Source organism: Schistocerca americana, chromosome 10, assembly GCF_021461395.2.
Source record: "Schistocerca americana isolate TAMUIC-IGC-003095 chromosome 10, iqSchAmer2.1, whole genome shotgun sequence".
Classification (NCBI taxonomy): Eukaryota; Metazoa; Arthropoda; class Insecta; order Orthoptera; family Acrididae; genus Schistocerca; species Schistocerca americana.
In genome coordinates, this window is record NC_060128.1 from 109707079 (window position 1) to 109727736 (window position 20658).

At 40.3% G+C, this 20658-nt stretch overlaps 1 protein-coding gene across 2 annotated transcripts in view; it reads left to right on the forward strand.

Annotated features, from left to right (window-relative positions):
* The first annotated feature begins 469 nt into the window (after positions 1–469).
* LOC124552683 (neurexin-4) overlaps positions 470–20658 on the forward strand; it is a 174111-nt gene continuing 153922 nt past the window's right edge. For both annotated transcript variants that reach the window (XM_047127004.1, XM_047127005.1), the window contains exons 1-3: positions 470–588; positions 895–990; positions 13135–13331. In XM_047127004.1, coding sequence (XP_046982960.1) covers positions 525–588; positions 895–990; positions 13135–13331 — 357 coding nt within the window. In that variant the 5' untranslated portion in view covers positions 470–524. The remainder of the gene's footprint in view (positions 589–894; positions 991–13134; positions 13332–20658) is intronic.

The following is a 20658-nucleotide window of genomic DNA, read 5'->3' on the forward strand; positions in this document are numbered from 1 at the left end:
TACTTTTGATCTTCCACAAACATGGGTGGTTTCTGTATATTTCAATGAATTCACTTACAAACTCTCGAGAACACTGCCGAGTATCAGCCATTTTAATGCCCTGTGCACACAAATACAAACACTAGACTGAGCAAACAGCTGTTTCGCGCCAGATTTGCGACGATCTCCTGTCCACACGCTCCAACTTGTCTGCGCAGATGTGGTTTGAACCGACAGATTTGAGAGGTTTCGCTCAAACCTCCAACTCCAACTTCCAGGTTTGCGCACACCTCAGGTTGGTGCAAATCTTCTGTTCACACGCAACGATCTGTCTGCGCAGATGTGATGTGCGCAGACATTTGCGCAGACAGATCGTTGCGTGTGGACGGGCCTTTAAGATATTTCTTGAACTATAGATGAACCGCAAGTGCAACGAGTTGGATGACATATATCGATATGAACTGGGCGTGTGTTGAGAATTGTCATCTTACATCTAACTGTCTCAATATCTTTGGTTGGTGTTAGGTGTGTTTTGTTCTGTAACCATGGTGTACCTGAATTACTGTGTTCTATTTGTGTGGATTCTTAGTTTAAATTACGTTAAAGCAAGTAAGTAGATCAGTACGATCGTTTTCATAAACACATTTTCCATAGTGCTTCCAGAAATGATTGTCATGCCATTTCACGGAGGACTCTGATGATTCATAACGGCCAAGCCCATTCGAAAATGGCGCTGAATTAAATAAAATTGACGATTTTAATATTTACAGGCTATATTGAAACGGTGTAGTGTATTCGAAGTATTCTGCTATAGTTTTTCCTTTGGTGCAAAACTTCTTCCCTTACCTCAACGTTACTTGCCAATCGTAACTGCCCTCAAGTATGGCACAATACATTTTTCTTTCATATTTTCAGCTGATTACGACTGCAGCCAACCCCTTCTGGAGAATGCTGTGCTAAAAGCTACTTCATCTCTTCGTGAACGAGGGCCAGAAAATGCACGCCTTGATGGTATGTCATTGTGAAGCATTTCCCCTCTCATTTTTGTAAGGTTTTTTCCTTGCTAGTGAGAGTAGTATCGTTAGTAGCACTGGTTTCTGAAATGTATGACTTAAGAATTAATAAGGGAAAGGATTACGGTCATAGAATGCAATATTTATCAAACTGCACCAGGCTTCCGTTGTTGTGTAAGTGGCGTTAGTGTTTCAGCTAAACAAGTAAGATATTGGCGAACGAAGTCTCGAACCAAAGCTGTAGTTGCCTTTGGTTTTGGTTCCGAACTTCTATGCCTTGTTCGCATAAATAAATCTGATGTACACTAAAGTCTCACTTCCTGCTACTGCAGCCCAACATACAATACAAATAACGACGCTCTTTTATTTTGTATTTGTAGACAGGGGCATTCAGGCGTGTACTACTTTTAACAATTGACTCCTCTTAGCGTTTACTTGTTTTGTTACAAACTAAGAATTTTGGGATTATGGCATGTCTAATAGGTCATTGATAAAAAGGTTTACTGGTTTCTGACAGTTACTCATTATGCTAGCAGGCCTAGGTCTGCTGTGATCCATTGTTAAACAAAACACAAAAAGAAATAACTTTCAAACTATTAACAACACAATGAAATAATTTCTAAGTCGAAACAAGATCAGTAGCCAATAACTAAAGGCATTAAAGTAACTGTCTGTAAAGACAACAAAAGCAAACTTTGAAACATCGAATAACTCATAGCGCTATGCCCAGTGGTACACTAACATTACTTACAAACAATTTAGGAACATATGCATACCACATTAGAGTGTTCCATTGTTTACTCCAACATACCCTCTGCAAACACGATCCGTTTCAAACACACTGCACCTCAAAGACCTCACACAACACAGTTGCAACGTGGGTCAGAGCAAGCAGGTGGATTTAGACCCTTCAGTTGACCATTCATTAATTGCATAACAAAAATCAAAGATTTAACTTGACAAAACATTTGTCCTGTCACATCAGTAGTAGTTTTATAATTTGATATTTCTATAGTTCGGCTGTTGCTGTATTCACAGCATATTTCCTGGTTATTGAATTTCATTTTTAAGATTTACAGTGCGAGGCCTGATTTACCACTTAGCTCAATAACTCTTCCACCAATAGCTTGTCAGCCCTGTGACATAAGCTCTCTCTTCCAGGTTAAAGTACTTGGTCATTTGTGCAGCGGAGTTAGCATTGCAGTGGGAAAGTAAATACTAAATATTGCACTTAACACCACCTACAAATGCAGTGCGTCGGCTGTGCCAAATGTTGTTTGGTGTGAAGATCACTTCCAGGCATTCTTCTTCTTTAACGTCTTAGTGATGACTACTGTGATATATAGCTGGAACACATTGCTTTTAGTAAACAGTGACTTTTAACAGAGTGATATTGTGCAAGTTCAAAAAAGAAGTTTCATAAGCAGAGAAAGCTGAGATGCATGAATTTGGTGCTTTCACACATTGAACTGTTAAGCATTACTGCAACGTCATACATAGTGTTCAAGCACTTACGATAAATTATATACAAATATTTTTGCTTGATGCGTTGTAGTTAAGTCTTTGTTAAGTTTCATAAAATAATATGAACAGTTTAGTGGAAAATATGCACATCCTGCATTACCACTCTTGTGCATTAGAATATGTATAAGCCATCTTGTACAAGTTTGAGAGTTTTTTTGCACACTGCACTAGTACGTTTTGCAGTTGAGAAAATAACTATCAAATCACATTTGGAAATTTGTGGTAAGTATGTATACCACACAAATGTGTGTGTGTATAATAGTAAAGTGACCAACTGTTTATTAAGTGCTCAGAACAATGGAGCTTGCTTTAAGTATTGGTACCAAGAAGACATAGTGGAATCTGTAAGAGAGAAAATACATTCTTTCTGTTTTTGTGGTATGGTGGTAGCACTGTCAGACTGCAAAAAGGCAAATACCTTTAGATATTTGCCAGAAATATTTTTGGTTGCTATTAAAGGAATGACACAAGCAAAGTCAAGTGCCTCGTGCCTGAAACTGAGTGAATTTTGTGGCAGTCGGACAGATCAACTGGAGGGTGCAGTTTTGCATAAAATGGAGGAGGTATCACTTGCAAGCTACGAGGAAGATAGAGTAACAAGGAAATCTGAAGTTGACTCTGCTGCTGTATCTCTTAACACTGCACATGTTGATGGTATAGCAGTGAGCACAGATGTTCCTTTAAAAACCAACAATAAGCAGGCAGCCAGCACTTCTGCACGTTCGGTGAGGTGCCCAGAGCGAGATCTTGCAGACTTGTCAAAAAATGCTGAACCTGTTGTAACCGGAGGGCAAGAACAGCTTGCAAGTGCAAAGGTATCTGCAGTGAAGGAGATGAGTGTGCGATGGATGTTTGACGTCGGTTCATGGCGTCCATCTGAGGCAGAGTGGATCTCGGCACTGTCGAGTGTCCAGCCGGAAGAGTGCACTCGAATCCGTCGATTTGCTTTTCGGAGAGATGCTCGTGCGTCCTTAGCAGGTCGCCTCTTAGCACGATTGTTTGTGAGTCGTGCTCTGTCCATCCCGTGGAGTGCCGTTCGCTTGGAACGGGACAATCGGGGCAAACCGACGGTTCAGGAAGGGCTGACAGATGCCAAAGTCAGTTTCAGTATCTCTCACGCCGGGAGGTGGGCAGTGCTAGCTGGTGAAGCAGGATACGGAAGCTCAGTGGCCGATACTGTCGGTGTTGACACTATAGAAGAGAAGCATCGTGATGCTGCACATTTGTTGCGCATCATGAAACGAAATCTCTCCACAGTTGAACAGGTTTCAATTGAGAATGCTGGCAGTGACGGCCCTGCCGTGTTCTTCAGGTTGTGGGCCCTTAAGGAGAGCTACCTGAAAGCAACAGGTGAAGGTATTGGTGGGGGCCCTGAATTATGCGATTTGAGTTTTTCATTTTGCAGCAGTCATCTACCCGATACCCCCGGGTGTGTGGAGGTGGGAACTGCTCTGGAGGTGAAGGGCCGTCCTCTTCCTAGTGGATGGCACTTTGAAGAGTCTCGAATCGACGCCTTGCATATTGTCGCAGTGGCTGTTTCTGGTTCGGAAGATAACTGCTGTAAAATGAAATCGGCACCTCCAGTTTTTCAAGAAATATCTTGGAATGAATTTCAGGGTGCTTTGGAGTCTGTCACACATCATGAACCAACATTCTATCTGGATTATTTTAATAAGCCAGAAAGCCCTGCATACTTGCAGAACACTTCAAGGCGATGACTTAAGAGACTTTGCTGAAGTGCAAGAGCAGAGTACACACCATTTTGTTAGCATTAGTAGTACATATGTAGTACACATGCTTTCTTGCACAGTAATATTTCTTAAATGAGTAGTTTTTGATACCAAGCATAATTTTCAGGTTTTATATAGAAAGATAAAACACAAGGCTACTGACATTACTCTGCAGAATATGCACAAAGTGTTCTTATATAATCGAACTGATAAATTCCTTACAATTAGTGGTGAGGCTACCACTTTGTCACAGACATTTTACAAAGTTGTTTATGCAGGAAACTTTTTGAAATGTTTGACAAAACTGGGAGGGAGATTATGACAGATTGAAGTAGTGAAGACAGATGTGAGATATGTCTGGATAACTTATTTGGTAATAATTTTTACCTCGTTTAAATAAATTATTTAAGTTGGCCTCACAATAGACTGTTACCTTTCTTTGGTTCTATTGGTTGGGCTGTGTTACAGAAATCTTATGTACCAGCATATTTGATTTATTAATGTTCTTAATGGTCCTTTTATGCTTACTTTGGTCGTACTTTTACATGGAGTATGATGTTGAGTACACTCTGTTTCTACATGTTGTTGCATTATTTTGTTTGATATATGGTGCAAACAGTGAAACATTTGATAATCAGAAGTGCCCATTAGCTCTCAGTAGAATTGGTGTTTTTTTAACATAGCACTTTCCATCTGTAGATAAGTCACATTTTTAAGGAACCATGTGCTACTTACATTTGTTTCTTAAGCTGTACTTTTGTTTCTCATGTAAAAATGTTACAGCACACAGTGGAACAGCTTGTTATATTTGGTTCAACTTCACTTATACTGCCTGTCAAGTAATTTTTGTATAATTGTATTCACATTTTACATTTAATAAAATGTATGGTATTGGAATGCTAGATCAAATTCAGTTTTTAATATCCTTTTTCTGTTACAGCATAATGTTATGTTCCAGTATATTAGTAGCACATAATGTGCCCTATAGCTTTACATTTTGCATTATGTTGCATGACAAATAGTCTGCCGTTCATTTTATTATGAGCAGAAGTTAATGGGGAAACATTTCTTCAATGTTACGGGACTGTCTAATCCAGTATATAGCAGTTTGATGTGTAGAAAGTTCAGATTTGTTTTTTGTGTCTAAGTAAAGAAAATATTATAGCAGTGTGCGTGTGTCTGTTAAAAAGTAGATGTATCATGAGATAACAAATTTTTACTCGTACGTCCTCTTGTGTGTTTGGTCTTTTAGTACTCTAATAATAATATTTCTTTAGAATAATATTGTGTTTTATTGTTTATTTCATTTACATAATGTTCTTTCTTAGATATACAGCAATACTCACACAAGTGCTTCCACAGTTAAGTTACTACAGTTTTAATCATTTAATACACCACTCATCATTGGGTTAGTACGCTGCAGAAACACTAAAAATAACAAGTACCAAAGCTACTTCCAGTTAATAGGTGTGTTCTGTAGTTGATTTACACAACATGATTCTAAATATGTAGGAATGAGAAAGTAAATGAATAGCAATTTGAAAGATGCTGGTAGATTTACATATACAGACATTGGGTATACTACAAAATAAATTAAGGCTGGTCACTTTCCAGAGAGACAACATTGTCTTCACGGCATTTAATTTTGTTTCAGTTTCAGTTATTATTATTTCTTGTGCTTCATACGTTCAACCTTTGACCTAGCAATAAGATACATTTATTAACCATTTCTGTAAAGTGCCTCGCATTCCAGCTTCGCTGGTAAAACTTATACACTATCTGATCAAAGTATCTGGACACCCATTAGTGGACATTAATATGGAACGTCTCCACCCTTCATTTTTATGACGAACTCTGCCGGGGACACGGCGGATAAGGTATTTGAATGTGTGCGGAGAAATGGGAGCCCGTTTTTTCTCGAGAGCCAAAACCAGAGAAGGCAGTGATGTGGTACACTTGGGTCAGGAGTTATGTCGGTATCATCACTCATTCCAAATGTTTTCCATTGGGTTCAGGTTGGAACTCTGGACAGGCCAGTCTTTCAGAAATGTTTTTGTAAACTATTGCCTCACAGATGCTGCTTTATGACAGGGAGCATTTTCACGATGACACAACCAGTCATCATCTCGAAACTATTCCTCCACTGTGCGCAGTAAACTGTATTGTAAGATGTGTTCGTACTCGTATCCTTCTGCTGTTAGCATTTTCTTTAGTGTACTACAAGGACCACACCCTAACTTTGAGAAACCCCAATGTTGTAACACCACCTCCTCTGTATTTCACTGTTGGCCCTGCACACAATGGCAGGTAAAGCTGTCCAGACATTCGCCAAATTCGTACCCTTTCGTTGAATTACCACAGGGTGTAGAGTGGTTCATCTCTCCAAATAACTCATTTCCAGTCTTCCACTATCCACTGCTGTCACTCTTTACTCCAACACGAGCATCACTTAACATTGTCTACAGAATGTGCGGTTTGTGAGGGGCTGCTTGCCCATTGTACCCCATTCCTTTTAACTACTGGCACACGGTCATTGTGCTGTAGCTGGGCTGATTCTAGCACTTGTAGAACTCCCATGTTAGTCCTTCTGCCAAATTCATTTGTGTACAACAATCCTCCATAACGTTAGACAGTCCGTGTCTGGCAGTATGTGTGGTCTGTCTTGTCTCGGTTTAGCCACAGTTGTTCCTTCACATTTTCCCTTCCAATCACATCACCTGCTGTCGACTTGGATGGGCTCAGAAAGGTTTAAATGTCACTGACGGATTCGTTTCATCCAGTGACTACTCAGTGTTCAAAATCACTGAGCTCTCCTGACCGATCCATTCTACTGTCACTGCTTCTCTGCTTACAACCTAGTACTCACCACCTTCTTTTACACTGCCGGGTCCACCTCTCGTGATGTCTAATGGTCAGTTCCACGATACTTGGGGATACCTAGACACTTTTGATCAGATAGTGTATGTGATGGCACTGTTATGACGTCGGTGCTCATATTTAGGCAGTATCTTCTGCAACATAGAACATTTGCAGCTCACAGCTTTATGTGTAATAATAGAACAATGTTCAGGAGTGGAGGGCAGTGGACTCTATATGGAAAAGGAGAGGGGACAATTATGATGTTTCGATTATCATCAGGACAAAATAAAGTTACATAATTGTGTGTAATCTTGGTACACATTGAAATCAAAGTATTGCAGTAAAATAGCAAGCTGCTACGGAATCCAAAACAAAATGCTGCAACTATCGATAAAGTGGAGATGGGCTGCATTGTTTTGTTGTGGCTCCTCGAGTCACGCGCTGCATTTCTGTGACGTGGAGATTTCTGTGTGCACTAGGAATGCAGACATCTATCTGCAGACAGACAGAAGATTCACCTTGTAAAGGTGCGTCCACATGATGCCTTTTTCTGTTCAACTTTGCACAACCGCTTACATTTCCAACACTGCAACTACGTGTGCACGTTTGTGCACATGTAATTTCCTGGATATGGAGACCATACATATACTGCGTCGCTTCCCAGATTCAGTGCAAATCTCTGACACTAATTAGCAGACGACAGGTAGGTGGGGCCCATGTGTGTTTCATTGTGCAGTGTGTTGAGGTTGTGGTATAAGGTCATTTTTGTGTAGAAATGTGTTTACTCCTAATAATTTATAAATGATGAGATTTGCTGCTCTGGGTGTCAAGTACGATAAGTCTCCGATTATATCATTATAACAAACAAGACAGGTCTCAGGAAAATGGAGGAGGAGGAGGAGAAGAAGCCTAAAAGTTTGTGAAAAGTGCATACGAAAACTTCAGATATTCATATTATGGTGACTTAATAGAATAGCAGTTGAGGAGTCTAATGTTGGAACAGAAGAAAAGATGAGGTTGGTGGAACTCTTCAACAAACAAATAGAAACTGAAATGAAGGACTTTGATGATGCAGGATGTACAAAATTGGAAAACACAGCCTCCATTCTAGCAGATTCTGGCATCTGTGTGAATTTGCAGAGTCACAGGGTGTTAATCTACATATAACCTTTCATGATTAAAATTTTGTAAATAACTTTTTTTTATAAAATAAAATACAAATGACACATTGGAAGTTAAACCTTCACATAACGACTAAGAATCTCCCTTAAGGATGTCTCAGTTTCAGAAAAAATCATTGAACTGCTTCTTTTTGAAATGTGAAATAGTGCAAACTGGCAAAGAAGTTGCAGTTACCAGCTAACATAATATTATTGCCAACCTTTTATCACTGCAGTTTTCCAAACACAAAATGTAAATATATGCTGTGACCTCCTCCAGAAATTTGCAGACTAAATGGTGTCATCACTTTGTGTTTCTCATACCTCTGTTTTTTAGATACTTTCTTACCCAATATGGCCTTTGTGTTTTCTTTTTCTCTCCCTTTTTCACCACAATAAATGCAGCACAAACTCCCAAACAAAGAAGAACCTTAGACTGGTTGTGCAGCAAGGCAATTTGTGGGCACAAAGAAACCCATGCATACGTGTGTTCGTTCCATAAATTGTTGAGCATGCACATGTGTGTGTGAGTGCACATGAGGAAAGAGGCATCGTGTGAATGTACCTTTACTTTGTTTTCGAGATGATAAATCTTTGTGACTTTTCCTTGTTTGTACTCCAGTGTTCCATACTCCATTGTACTTTTGTACGGGTCATTTTTACAGATGAAATTTTTAAAGTGGGGGACAGTTTTTAAAAATAGTAGTTTCCATTGTCCAGAAAGTAAATACCTCATACTGAATTTTTAGAAAATTGCAAGAAGACAGAACAGCTGCTCAGGACCTTTCAGGAAGTGCCAATCCTAATACTATCAATACACACTTCAAAGTAGAAAATATTAATTTTAGCTTTGATAACTTCTATGTTCCTTTTCTGGGAGAGAAGAGGGATTATTTATGGGTGGTTGGAAAGTAGGGACCTATCTTTTATGAGATGAGAAGAGAAAATCTACCCAGAAGGGGATTACTCGTACTCATTGTACCGATTTTGTTCAGATGTATGGTAGATGCAGGGCTTGGCCAGGAATGAAAGTGACAGAAGTCGAAGCTCCAGATAGACAAATATTTAGGAAATAAATAGCATTTTTGGCATATATAGGGTGAGGCATTAGCCATTTACATTATAGTTTCCAGACAGCACTTGATGCGGCAGAAAGAGTGTAGAATGGTAATCCGAGGGTCATTGAGTCCAGTCCTTATATGAAATTTTTTTGTTATTTTCAATTTTTATGTTACTACACTGCAAATAAGCCAAAAAATGCACAATATATTATATTTATTAATATCTATGTAAAGACATGAAAGGCAAGGCAAAAGAAATTTTGCGATTGCAAATAATTTCCAAGAAAGAGTTGCACTTAACAGCTTCCATGAGGACTCTGCAAATAATTTTCCAAGAAGGGATAGTAATTAAAGCATACAAGACTTCACATTCCATTAATTTAATTTTGATCTCTGAGCAACTCTTGGCAGCTGCACACTGTTTTAAAGACAAATATCACACTGGCATGTGTAAATCATCAACTGTAAGAGTATTTAATGATACATATAAAGTTTTTGTGTATGCTTTGTAATCCTTTCCTTAAAATTTATTTGAAATTTGCCTTTGGCTTTGCCTGTGTAAGCATTCAACACACTGAATACACTTCCTACTCACCCACTCTGTGTCCGTCTCATTCTCCATTCCTGTGTACAACTGATCATCATCATCCCATCTCTGTGAATCTCTCCCCCTCCCCCGCTCTCCCCCTCCCCCGCTCTCCCCCTCCCCCGCTCTCCCCCTCCCCCGCTCTCCCCCTCCCCCGCTCTCCCCCTCCCCCGCTCTCCCCCTCCCCCGCTCTCCCCCTCCCCCGCTCTCCCCCTCCCCCGCTCTCCCCCTCCCCCGCTCTCCCCCTCCCCCGCTCTCCCCCTCCCCCGCTCTCCCCCTCCCCCGCTCTCCCCCTCCCCCGCTCTCCCCCTCCCCCGCTCTCCCCCTCTCCCCCGCTCTCCCCCTCTCCCCCGCTCTCCCCCTCTCCCCCGCTCTCCCCCTCTCCCCCGCTCTCCCCCTCTCCCCCGCTCTCCCCCGCTCTCCCCCTCTCCCCCGCTCTCCCCCTCTCCCCCGCTCTCCCCCTCTCCCCCGCTCTCCCCCTCTCCCCCGCTCTCCCCCTCTCCCCCGCTCTCCCCCTCTCCCCCGCTCTCCCCCTCTCCCGCTCCCCCCCCTCTCACGCTCTCCCCCTCTTTGTCCATTTCCTCCCCTCTCCCGCTCTCCCCCTCTTTGTCCATTTCCTCCTGCCCCTCCCTCTGCACACTTTCTCTTCCCCCTCTCTTACCATCTCTGCCTCCAACTCTACCTATTTTACCTGCCCACTTTGCCTCTACATCTCCCAACTGCTTCATGCATTTCCCCGTCCTCTCCTCTGTCCATTTCCTCCTCATCTGTGCTGTGTCCAGCCCCCCCCCCCCACCCCACCCCCCTCCAAATCCATCTCAACCTGTCCCCAACAAGTGTAGCCTGTGCAGTATTGTTCAGTAAAACAGGCTGATATTATTCTCACAGTGCATGTCACACAGTTCTGTCAATCATCAGTGACTTGAAAATCATTTATTTGCCCCTGACATACAGGCCGCCATGCAGAGCAGATCAGTGATACTTTAACACAACATGCCTGTCTTGAAGTGTATACTACATGTCTGGGGCTAGGAAAACCATTTCTTGCCCATGACATGTAGGCTAACCTTCAAAGCAGTTTGATTTGGCAGGTTGATACTGTTCTGTCATGCAGGGCAACCTATATGCCAGAAGCTTGAAAAACATGTATTTACCCATATCTGCACACCTATTGGAGTTAGGAGGTTATAAACCTCAGAGTGCTGATACCATGAGGCCTGCTGTTTGTGTGCCAAGTTTGGTTGATATTGGTTCAGTGGGTTTGGGAGGAGATCCCAGATGCCCCCCCAAACATTCCATGTGGGAAAAATATATCTAAAAACAAAGATGATGAGACTTACAAAACAAAAGTGCTGGCAGGTCGATAGACACACAAACAAACACAAAACATATACACAACATTCGAGCTTTTGCAACCCCTGGTTGCTTCGTCAGGAAAGAGGGAAAGATAAGGAGTCATTCCAATCCCGGGAGCGGAAAGACTTACCTTAGGGGGAAAAAAGGACAGGTATACACTCGCACACACACACATATCCATCCGCACATACACAGACACAAGCAGACATTTGTAAAGGCAAAGAGTTTGGGCAGAGATGTCAGTCGAGGTGGAAGTAAAGAGGCAGAGATGTTGTTGAAGGACAGGTGAGGTATGAGTGGCGGCAACTTGAAATTGGCAGAGGTTGAGGCCTGGCGGATAACAAGAAGAGAGGATATACTGAAGGGCAAGTTCCCATCTCCGGAGTTCTGACAGGTTGGTGTTAGTGGGAAGTATCCAGATAACCCGGACGGTGTAACACTGTGCCAAGATGTGCTGGCCGTGCAGCAAGGCATGTTTAGCCACAGGGTGATCCTCATTACCAACAAACACTGTCTGCCTGTGTCCAGTCATGTGAATGGACAGTTTGTTGCTGGTCATTCCCACATAGAACGCTTCACAGTGTAGGCAGGTCAGTTGGTAAATCACGTGGGTGCTTTCACACGTGGCTCCGCCTTTGATCGTGTACACCTTCCAGGTTACAGGACTGGAGTACGTGGTGGTGGTGGGAGGGTGCATGGGACAGGTTTTACACCGGGGGCGGTTACAAGGGTAGGAGCCAGAGGGTAGGGAAGGTGGTTTGGGGATTTCATAGGGATGAACTAAGAGCCCTTCAGTATATCCTCTCTCGTTATCCGCCAGGCCTCAACCTCCGCTAATTTCAAGTTGCCGCCACTCATACCTCACCTGTCTTTCAACAACATCTTTGCCTCTTTACTTCCACCTCGACTGACATCTCTGCCCAAACTCTTTGCCTTTACAAATGTCTGCTTGTGTCTGTGTATGTGCAGATGGATATGTGTGTGTGTGCGAGTGTATACCTGTCCATTTTCCCCCTAAGGTAAGTCTTTCCGCTACCGGGATTGGAATGACTCCTTACCCTCTCCCTTAAAACCCACATCCTTTCGTCTTTCCCTCCCCTTCCCTCTTTCCTGATGAAGCAACCGTTTGTTGCGAAAGCTTGAATTTTGTATGTATGTTTGTGTCTGTTTGTGTGTCCATCGACCTGCCAGCACTTTTGTTTGGTAAGCCACATCATCTTTGTTATTAAATATATACACACACACACACACATCATTTCAGTTCGTTTGCAGTATAAGTAATGTAAAAATTCGGAAAAAAACACACACACAACTTTCCACGGGTGGACTCGTCCTCCCGAACTTCGGATTACTGTTCCATACTGTTTTTCTTTGTGCCAACCACTGTCTGGAAACTACACCAACATAAATGGTTTGTGTCTCGTCTGAGCCGCACCAAAGTTTCTAAATGCTTGATCATCTGCGTCCCCACTTCCGTCACTTTTGTATTTCATTAAGGATGGCATGTACCAAAAGTTTTGACAAAATCATTGGTGACTAGCAGGCACAGCCACCTCATGAGTAAAATACTTATACTTATTCCCCTTGCCTGTGGAAGCCCATTGTGCATCTCTTTGTCTTATGTCTACGGTGCTACAGGTGATGCAGAAATGTTATGCTGAAAGGCAAATTCAATGACTGACACACACACACACACACACACACACACACACACACACACACACACACACACACAATGGTGTAAGAAAGGTGTGTAAGATACAAAGTTATTTAATGCACAAAATTGGTTGCTTCGTAAGATCAAGGAAATTAGCTCAGCACTAGGAGTGTGTTCAGAGAATGTGTAGTAATGTAGTGGCACACCAGGAGCCAACGCATGGACGGCCTCCAGCTCGGACTACGACCAGTTCCTGACCGTCGACTTGGGCTACACTTACAACATAACTGGAATCGCAACTCGTGGACGTCCACATTCGTCTGAGTACGTGCAAGAGTATGCCGTTCAGTATGGCATGAATGGACTCGACTTTTCTTACTTCAAGGAACCAGGAGGAGAGATAAAGGTCTGTATTTCACTGTGATGTATGCCACACTGTTTGGGGACGTGTTGCCACTGTTTGAGTATAGGATACATTTGACTGTGCTTGGAGCAGAAGCCTAATTCGAGCATGTCGTGATAGTTGCCAAATGAAATTAAATGGTTTGATAGGAATGAATATAATTATTTTGTCCTCCATCAGGAATCTCATGATACATTTTATATAACTACAAATTCTTTCAGCTTCAGTTGTGGCTGGAAAGACTTTGAAAATAAATAAAAATTAACACAGTATAAATAATTGGATGGTAAAAGAAGAATTCTCATTATATAAAAACTGGTTTCAGGTTTACTGTGCGATCAAAATTGGCCAACTTACAGGAAAATTTTTGGAAGTAGATCAGCCTTTATTAAGCAATGGTTTTTAGATAAACTTTTCAAAATGCATGTTTGTTGGTGCTGTGAGATTACAGAAACCATTTAGTCACTTTATTACTGACAAATCCCAATAACTGCAGAGGGCATTACTGTATCACCTTATCCTCTCTTTTTTTTTATACCTGGCAAAGCAAACTGATGACGTGGCCAGGATGGCAGCAATGTAATGTTTATGTCAAAGAAGTGGATTAGGGGTGGAGCTAATAGCAGTGTACAGCTCTGTATACTTGCTGTCGGAGTGCTCACATTACTACAATATGCCATTGCTTGGATTCCACAACAAACAAACGCTAACTGGCAATTTTGTTTGACAGTACTTACCCACTTTCACTGTGACAGCATTTATTTACAGTGTAATGTATCTGAATAAACCACTGGCCCCTTTCATTCCGATGTTTCACTTTTTAAAAAAATCTGTGTGGGAGAGTTGGAGGTTTCCTTCTTGTTGTTCAAAATAATGCAGAAATTGCTGTCTGATAACACCATATTGTCAGTGGGATATTTATTGTGTGCACATTGCCCCCTCTTCACCTCTTTTGTTTAAAATAAAGTACACTCAATTTGGTGTCACAATTCCCCACTGCTCCTCTGGTATTTTGCACACCTGATATTTGTATACCTGAAGAACAAGGAAATTTCACCTACATAGCATTTGCTGTTATGGACATTATTGCCAGAAAATGTAACTGGTCACTTAGCGAAGCTTGATGCATAAATCTGTAAAAAAAAAAAAAAAAAAAAAAAAAAAAAAAAAAAAAAAAAAAAAAAAAAAAGGGCTATAAACACCGTATGCACACAGTATCATATGTATACACAGGACCTCATTGTGTGTATGCTACAGCCTGCTCAACTACTTCTTTGGTCCTTAATTTTCAGTTTGTGTTTTAACATCACTGTGAGGAGAGGGGGTGAGGACATTAACTTCATTTGCAAATATATAGTCTTGCAAAGATAGAAATTAAGAAAATCATCTTGGAGGCTTCTAGCTGCATCATGTCCTTAAATTCTCATAAATGCTTAGACGATGTCAAGTGGTAGCGTACTGCTTTGTAGTTGAGTCTCGTCCTCACTTAACCTCTTGATGCTGGCAGGCTATTCTCTGGTGCTACATCCATTGCCAAATAAGGTTGCACTGTGGAACCACCGCAACTAATTCTGTCTAACAGTGACTGCACCCTACACTGAACTGAGTTGCAGGCAGCAGTTTTTATTGTGGGTATTTTCTGAGACTTTAATTTCAGGAGCTGCTTTTATCATTATCTCACAAATCATTTGTCATTGTAGTAGATTTACTAAAGATGTTCTGAGAAAAAAAAATCCCTGAAAAATATAGCAAGAGGCTTTTGTTTTTGCCATTTTTGTCGCCTAGTGATGGAGGAGCAAGACAACATTACCCAAATCACTCAACCCTCCAACGAAGATATGATGCTTCATCAAACAATATAAGATTTATGAGGGCATGTTGGAAAGTAAGGCCTCAAATTTTTGTGTGTGAAAACCATTACAGTTATTTAAATAAAACAAAAATTATTAACATTCTACATCTTTATTCTTCATGTCTACATACTTATTTATCAGTATAGTTACCATGGTGACGAACACATTTCTTCCAACAAGAGGCCAGTTTATTGGCACTGTTGAATGTTTAGCTTTATCAATGGAACCACAGTCTCACCACTGGTTGCACTGCTTCGTCACTTTCAGAGTGAAGTGCTTAAAGATGTTTTTTAAGTTTTGGAACCTGATTCTACAAAGTCTCGTCAGTTTCTGTACGTGCCGTCCACTCTGAGCCCTGTCACATATGCTGAGGTTAGTACCACAGTTTCCTTTATTATGAGCACGAAGAACGCAGTGCCACACATTACTGATGTCAATACAATCATCGCCGTACATAGCTTCTATTCTTCTATGGATTTCAGTTGGAGGCTCGTTTTCTGTGGTCAGAAACTTGATTACAGCATGGTGTTTCTCACACACTGATATAGTTAAATGATACACTGCTATGTTAAACATTGCAATTCGGAGCCCTTTAATGGTAGAGGGTTGCAGCATGTGTCAGCGAAGTGGGAACGTCAATCGAGTAATATTATTGTGGAAAGGAAAGTTGCTACTCACCATATAGTGGAGGTGCTGAGTCACAGATAGGCACTACGAAAAGACTGTCACAAATATAGCTTTCGGCCAGTAAGGTCTTCATCAAAATTAGGCGACAAAAACACGTGTATATATATACACACACACACACACACACACACACACACACACACACACACACACACACACATACACTCACACAAATGCAACTCAAACATTCGTGACTGCAGTCTAAGGCAACCGAATAATACGCATGACATGTAAGAGGTCAACTGATATTGGAAGAGAATTGTAAGGCATTACTTCTGAGCATGCACTCAGAGAATGCACAGGCATTACTTTTGTAGGATGCATTTATAGAATGCCCATGTTTAGGGTACTATTATATTGGCCAGACTGTGTACACTGCAGAGCAATGCTGATTCAAACATTATGCCAGTTGACACCTATGCTGTCCTGAGAAGTTAGCTGTGGGGAACAGGCTTCAGAAAATGAATTTGAATTGTATTTTACTACCTCTGCCATTAACAGAACAAACAGTTTATGAGTTGCCATATTAAAAGAAGTGACTGAAAGAGAGAATCTCAGAAAGCAACCTGTAAAAGACAGTGACCTACAACTTAGTACAGGGTGGGAGCCAGGTATCGTGAGGTGGGATGAATGCACCAGACTCATTGCTTTATCTGGTGATAAACTGATAATCATTGATGTCGTAGCCAAAAGAAGCAGGATGTTCATATAATAATGAGCTCTCTCTCTCTCTCTCTCTCTCTCTCTCTCTCTCTCTCTCTCTCTCTCACTGTGTGTGTGTGTGTGTGTGTGTGTGTGTGTGTGTGTAGGGGGTCATTAGATGCATATTGTGTGACGGGTCCATGTAATACCTAGGTTGCCACTCTCCAGGCTCTTAGTTTTCTCATGGGTTAGTACTTTTCAAGTCTCTTAGACGATGGAGTGTCACTTTACAGACTGTGAAATGCATCCAATTTTAGGGATGGCCTCAAATTTGTTTCGATGAATCTTAGCAGAATGACTACCAAGTAATAGGCTATAGCACCACCACCACCTACATCCATGTAATATGTTGGAAGAAGAGATTCTGCTGATATTAAGGGAGTTTTAAAATGATACAAGGTTTTCTTGCGCAAAACATGTTTCACATTCTCCTGGATAATACATAAATAAGTTCATGAATCTCTGAAAAAGTCCGATGGTCATTAACTGCAACAGTTAGGATAGACATTAACTACTACAGTTCACTTCTTATTGAGGATTCGTATTTTGTAGTCGAAAAGTGTACAGTAATCAATACTTAATTGAGTGTTCCTGATAATTTTTTATGTGTAACTGTGTTATACCAACTGTAGACACCTTGGTGTGAGTAAAGTTTTGTAACTGGTGTTCACTGTATTTTTTTCAAATAATTTAACATGTAGCCACGGAGCTCAAACATGGTTATCGTGGATAAATTAATTTTGTTTCTGCAGTTCACTGAGGAAATACGTCAGGTGTATTTACTAACAGAAGCCACAGTTATTTTCTTTTTCTGCCAAAATACTTAGTTAGTTTATTTAAAAGTGTACATTACGTATAGATGTCATACATATCACTGATAAGTGTAGCTTGGGGTTCAGTGGGTAGGTAAGTGACATTGCAAATCTAAAGGCCTGCGGTTCAACCAGTGACCGATCCTGGGATTTTTGTGCATCACCTCTGACGGTGTTTCATTAATGTGAAAAATGTGAACTTCCACTGATAGTTGGTGTGAAATTTAAACTCAGTTCTCCCAACAACTGATACGGTTTGGAGGTTGGATGAAGCGAAGAGCATACCACTCGTAGTAAAACACCACATTGTTGAAACCAACCATTGGGTTGAGGATGTAGTGACTTCACTTAATTTAATAAATTCTTTCACTGTAGACATGAAGATGTGGCGACTGGCTATCTCGTGACTTCCCTGAAAGCTAGTAAGTTGCATTTAAGAGGAATAACGTTCAAATCTCTGTATAGTTTTCCTTATTAATATGTCCTGTGGTTTCCATAAATTGATTTAAACAAATGCTAGCAAGGGTTGTTCAAGAAGGCTATAGAAAATTTATGCCTCTTTTTGTGAAATTGGCCTGATAAGGATAAGAGAGAGAGAGAGAGAGTAGGTATCTTTTTAAGGGAAAGCATTAGACAAAGGCACATTCTCTTTACAAGGAATGTCTTGGAAAGTGAACAGATCATAATGAGGCTTTTGCTCCTTGCAGGCAAATGAATGCGAGAATAAACAAACGTGAAAGATTCACACTTGCTGGTGGGTGAAAGAGTGGCAAGGGAGTCCTGCGAAAAGTGTCCTCAGGCTTTTGGAGTTTTATTTATTGTTGTGTCATAAAGATAAGTCTCTTTCCTCAGGAAATGAGAACGGGGAGAAGCAACTGCATCTGATGTAGTATGGAACCTTGAAAAGTTATTGTGCTTTTGCAGGAACTGATAATATGTGATAGTTGAAATTTAAGCATGTTGAAGCTTTGGTGGAAATCTTTTGACTCACTGGTGTGACTTGATTGTATGGTGTTGATTCTGCACCTAATGTGTATCTCTATGACAGTGACTTTGGCTCAAAATGTCTGAGGATTCACTTTCTAGAACTCCTGGTTTGTTTTCCTTCTTTTTTTCCCCCCTGAAGTGCTACTCTTTCACTCGCTGCTGAACAGATGCCATTGATTATTGTTACATATTAAGGGACTGATGACCTCAGATGTTAAGTCCCATAGTGCTTAGAGCCATTTGAACCATTTTTGAACTTACTATATCATTGTTATTTTAGAATTATTTTTTACTGCATATTCATATGTTGCCACATAAGCTCCAACAACATTTAAGGGATTATGTGTAAGTGTAATAATTTTAAATAATGTACAGTTTTTGTGAGGTGTTGATAATAACGGAAACGAAATAAATAGCAGAATGTTTGTATGGTTGGGTGACAGGGAAAGGTGTGCTTACTCAATACTTCATTAGTAGCATACAGTGCATGGCTAACATAGTGTATATTGAGCATTTTTGAGTGAAGAAGTGGTGCTTTGTAGAAAAGTAGTTTTTTTTTATTTGAGTTGCTTACATTCTTTCTTTGGTGGGATGAATTTGCATTGTGCTGCATGGTGGTTGGGCTTTTAAAAGTTGTTAAGTATTGTCATTGTAGAATTTGTTCAATAGTGATTGATATTGACCACTAAGGGAAAGCATTGCAACAAGTGCACAGTCAACTGAGAAGTAAATTGTTACACCGTGGTTCAGTGTGAAGTGCGGGGTTATTAAAATTATAAAGCAGTGCACCAGCTACGATTATTTACTACTGTTAAGTGTTGTGGTATAGTTTTATTGGGTATTGATGCGGTTTTATATTAATAAATGGACAGGGAAAAGTAACAGATCAAGTAAAAATGTTTAGCAAATCTCTGGTGTGAATTGTTGTAAATCAACACCACTTCCATCATTTTATATACACAATAGTTTTTTCTGTGATGGGGAAATCTGTGAATTCTTTTTGGTAAATATCAATCTAGTGTCCATTAAAGTTTGCCAATCGATTTGGCCCGGAATGTTCGATTACTATACACATTTCCAGTGTGAAGCACATTTATGCCAACAAGTAATTTATTGTTTTGGAGAGGATAGATTTTTAGTGTTTACTGAAAAAATGTAATTTTTTTCATTGAAAATGTTTCTTTTATTAAGGACGTACTAAATGTAATCAGTAGGACACTTTTACAATATAGGTTTTCTGAGAATGAAAATTGAATGGTATTGTTAAGAATCACTAGAAAGAGGCTGCATAGGAAAATAAACATGCTGTTGTGTCAAAATGTCATCATGGTGCAAATACATACTCAGAGGAAAAGGAAAATTTGATGCAGTTTGTGGAACACTTCTTTCTTTTGTGGTTAAAGAAGTAAATGCGTAGAAGATGGAATTATTACGAAAAAGCTTCTCACATCAGCAAATCACAGAAATCCGTGATGTACTTGAAAACAGTAAAAATGATGTTTTACACACTAGGGAGCAGCAGATTTATTTTTTAAAAAATTGTTAGAATATGTTTTTAATGACTGGCCTAAAAAGTTTAATAGATTACAACACTGACTGTCCACAGTGTACTTTATAGAAAAGTACAGGTTGTGGAAACACAAAATCACTTAATGCAATCAATAATTCTTGCCCTTTGTATCTTGAGTCTTATTTGTGCAGTTTCTGACTTTCCAGAATGACAGAGGTAACTTGCAATCACTAGAAAGACACATGGAAGTGTCAGAGAGTCATAATTGTTAATTAGAGAAAAAAGTTCAGTGGTTTGACTGTGAAGAGACTTTGCATGCTAAGAGAATGGCTGTAGTATGTCAAACTTCATGCGATAATCACAATGAAATAATAGCAGAAGCTAGAGGTTAAACACAAATACAGGCAGTTCTGTTCACTGTCTCTTACTTTTTATTAGAGTAAGGGAGATTTTAAAGTAATGTATGCTGAGTTGAGATGTATTATTATCTGTGGCTGTAGAAGGAGGTAACAGTGAGGAAAGGTAGTGTGAAAAATCTCATTGCCATGGATTGTCAAGAGGTTATAATGAAGATGATTACAACATTTATACCAGTTCATTGGGCACTGTTGTTATAATGGTTTCCTTTTGGTTTGGGTGTAATGTCAACTGCATGGGTTCCCTCATTGTTATTTATTTTAAGGCTATCATGCACATTTTTGTGTTGCTTAAATTATGAGAAATGTCAACCTGTGATTTGATTTTCTAAACAATGTGTTTGTCATAACTTTACAATTGTA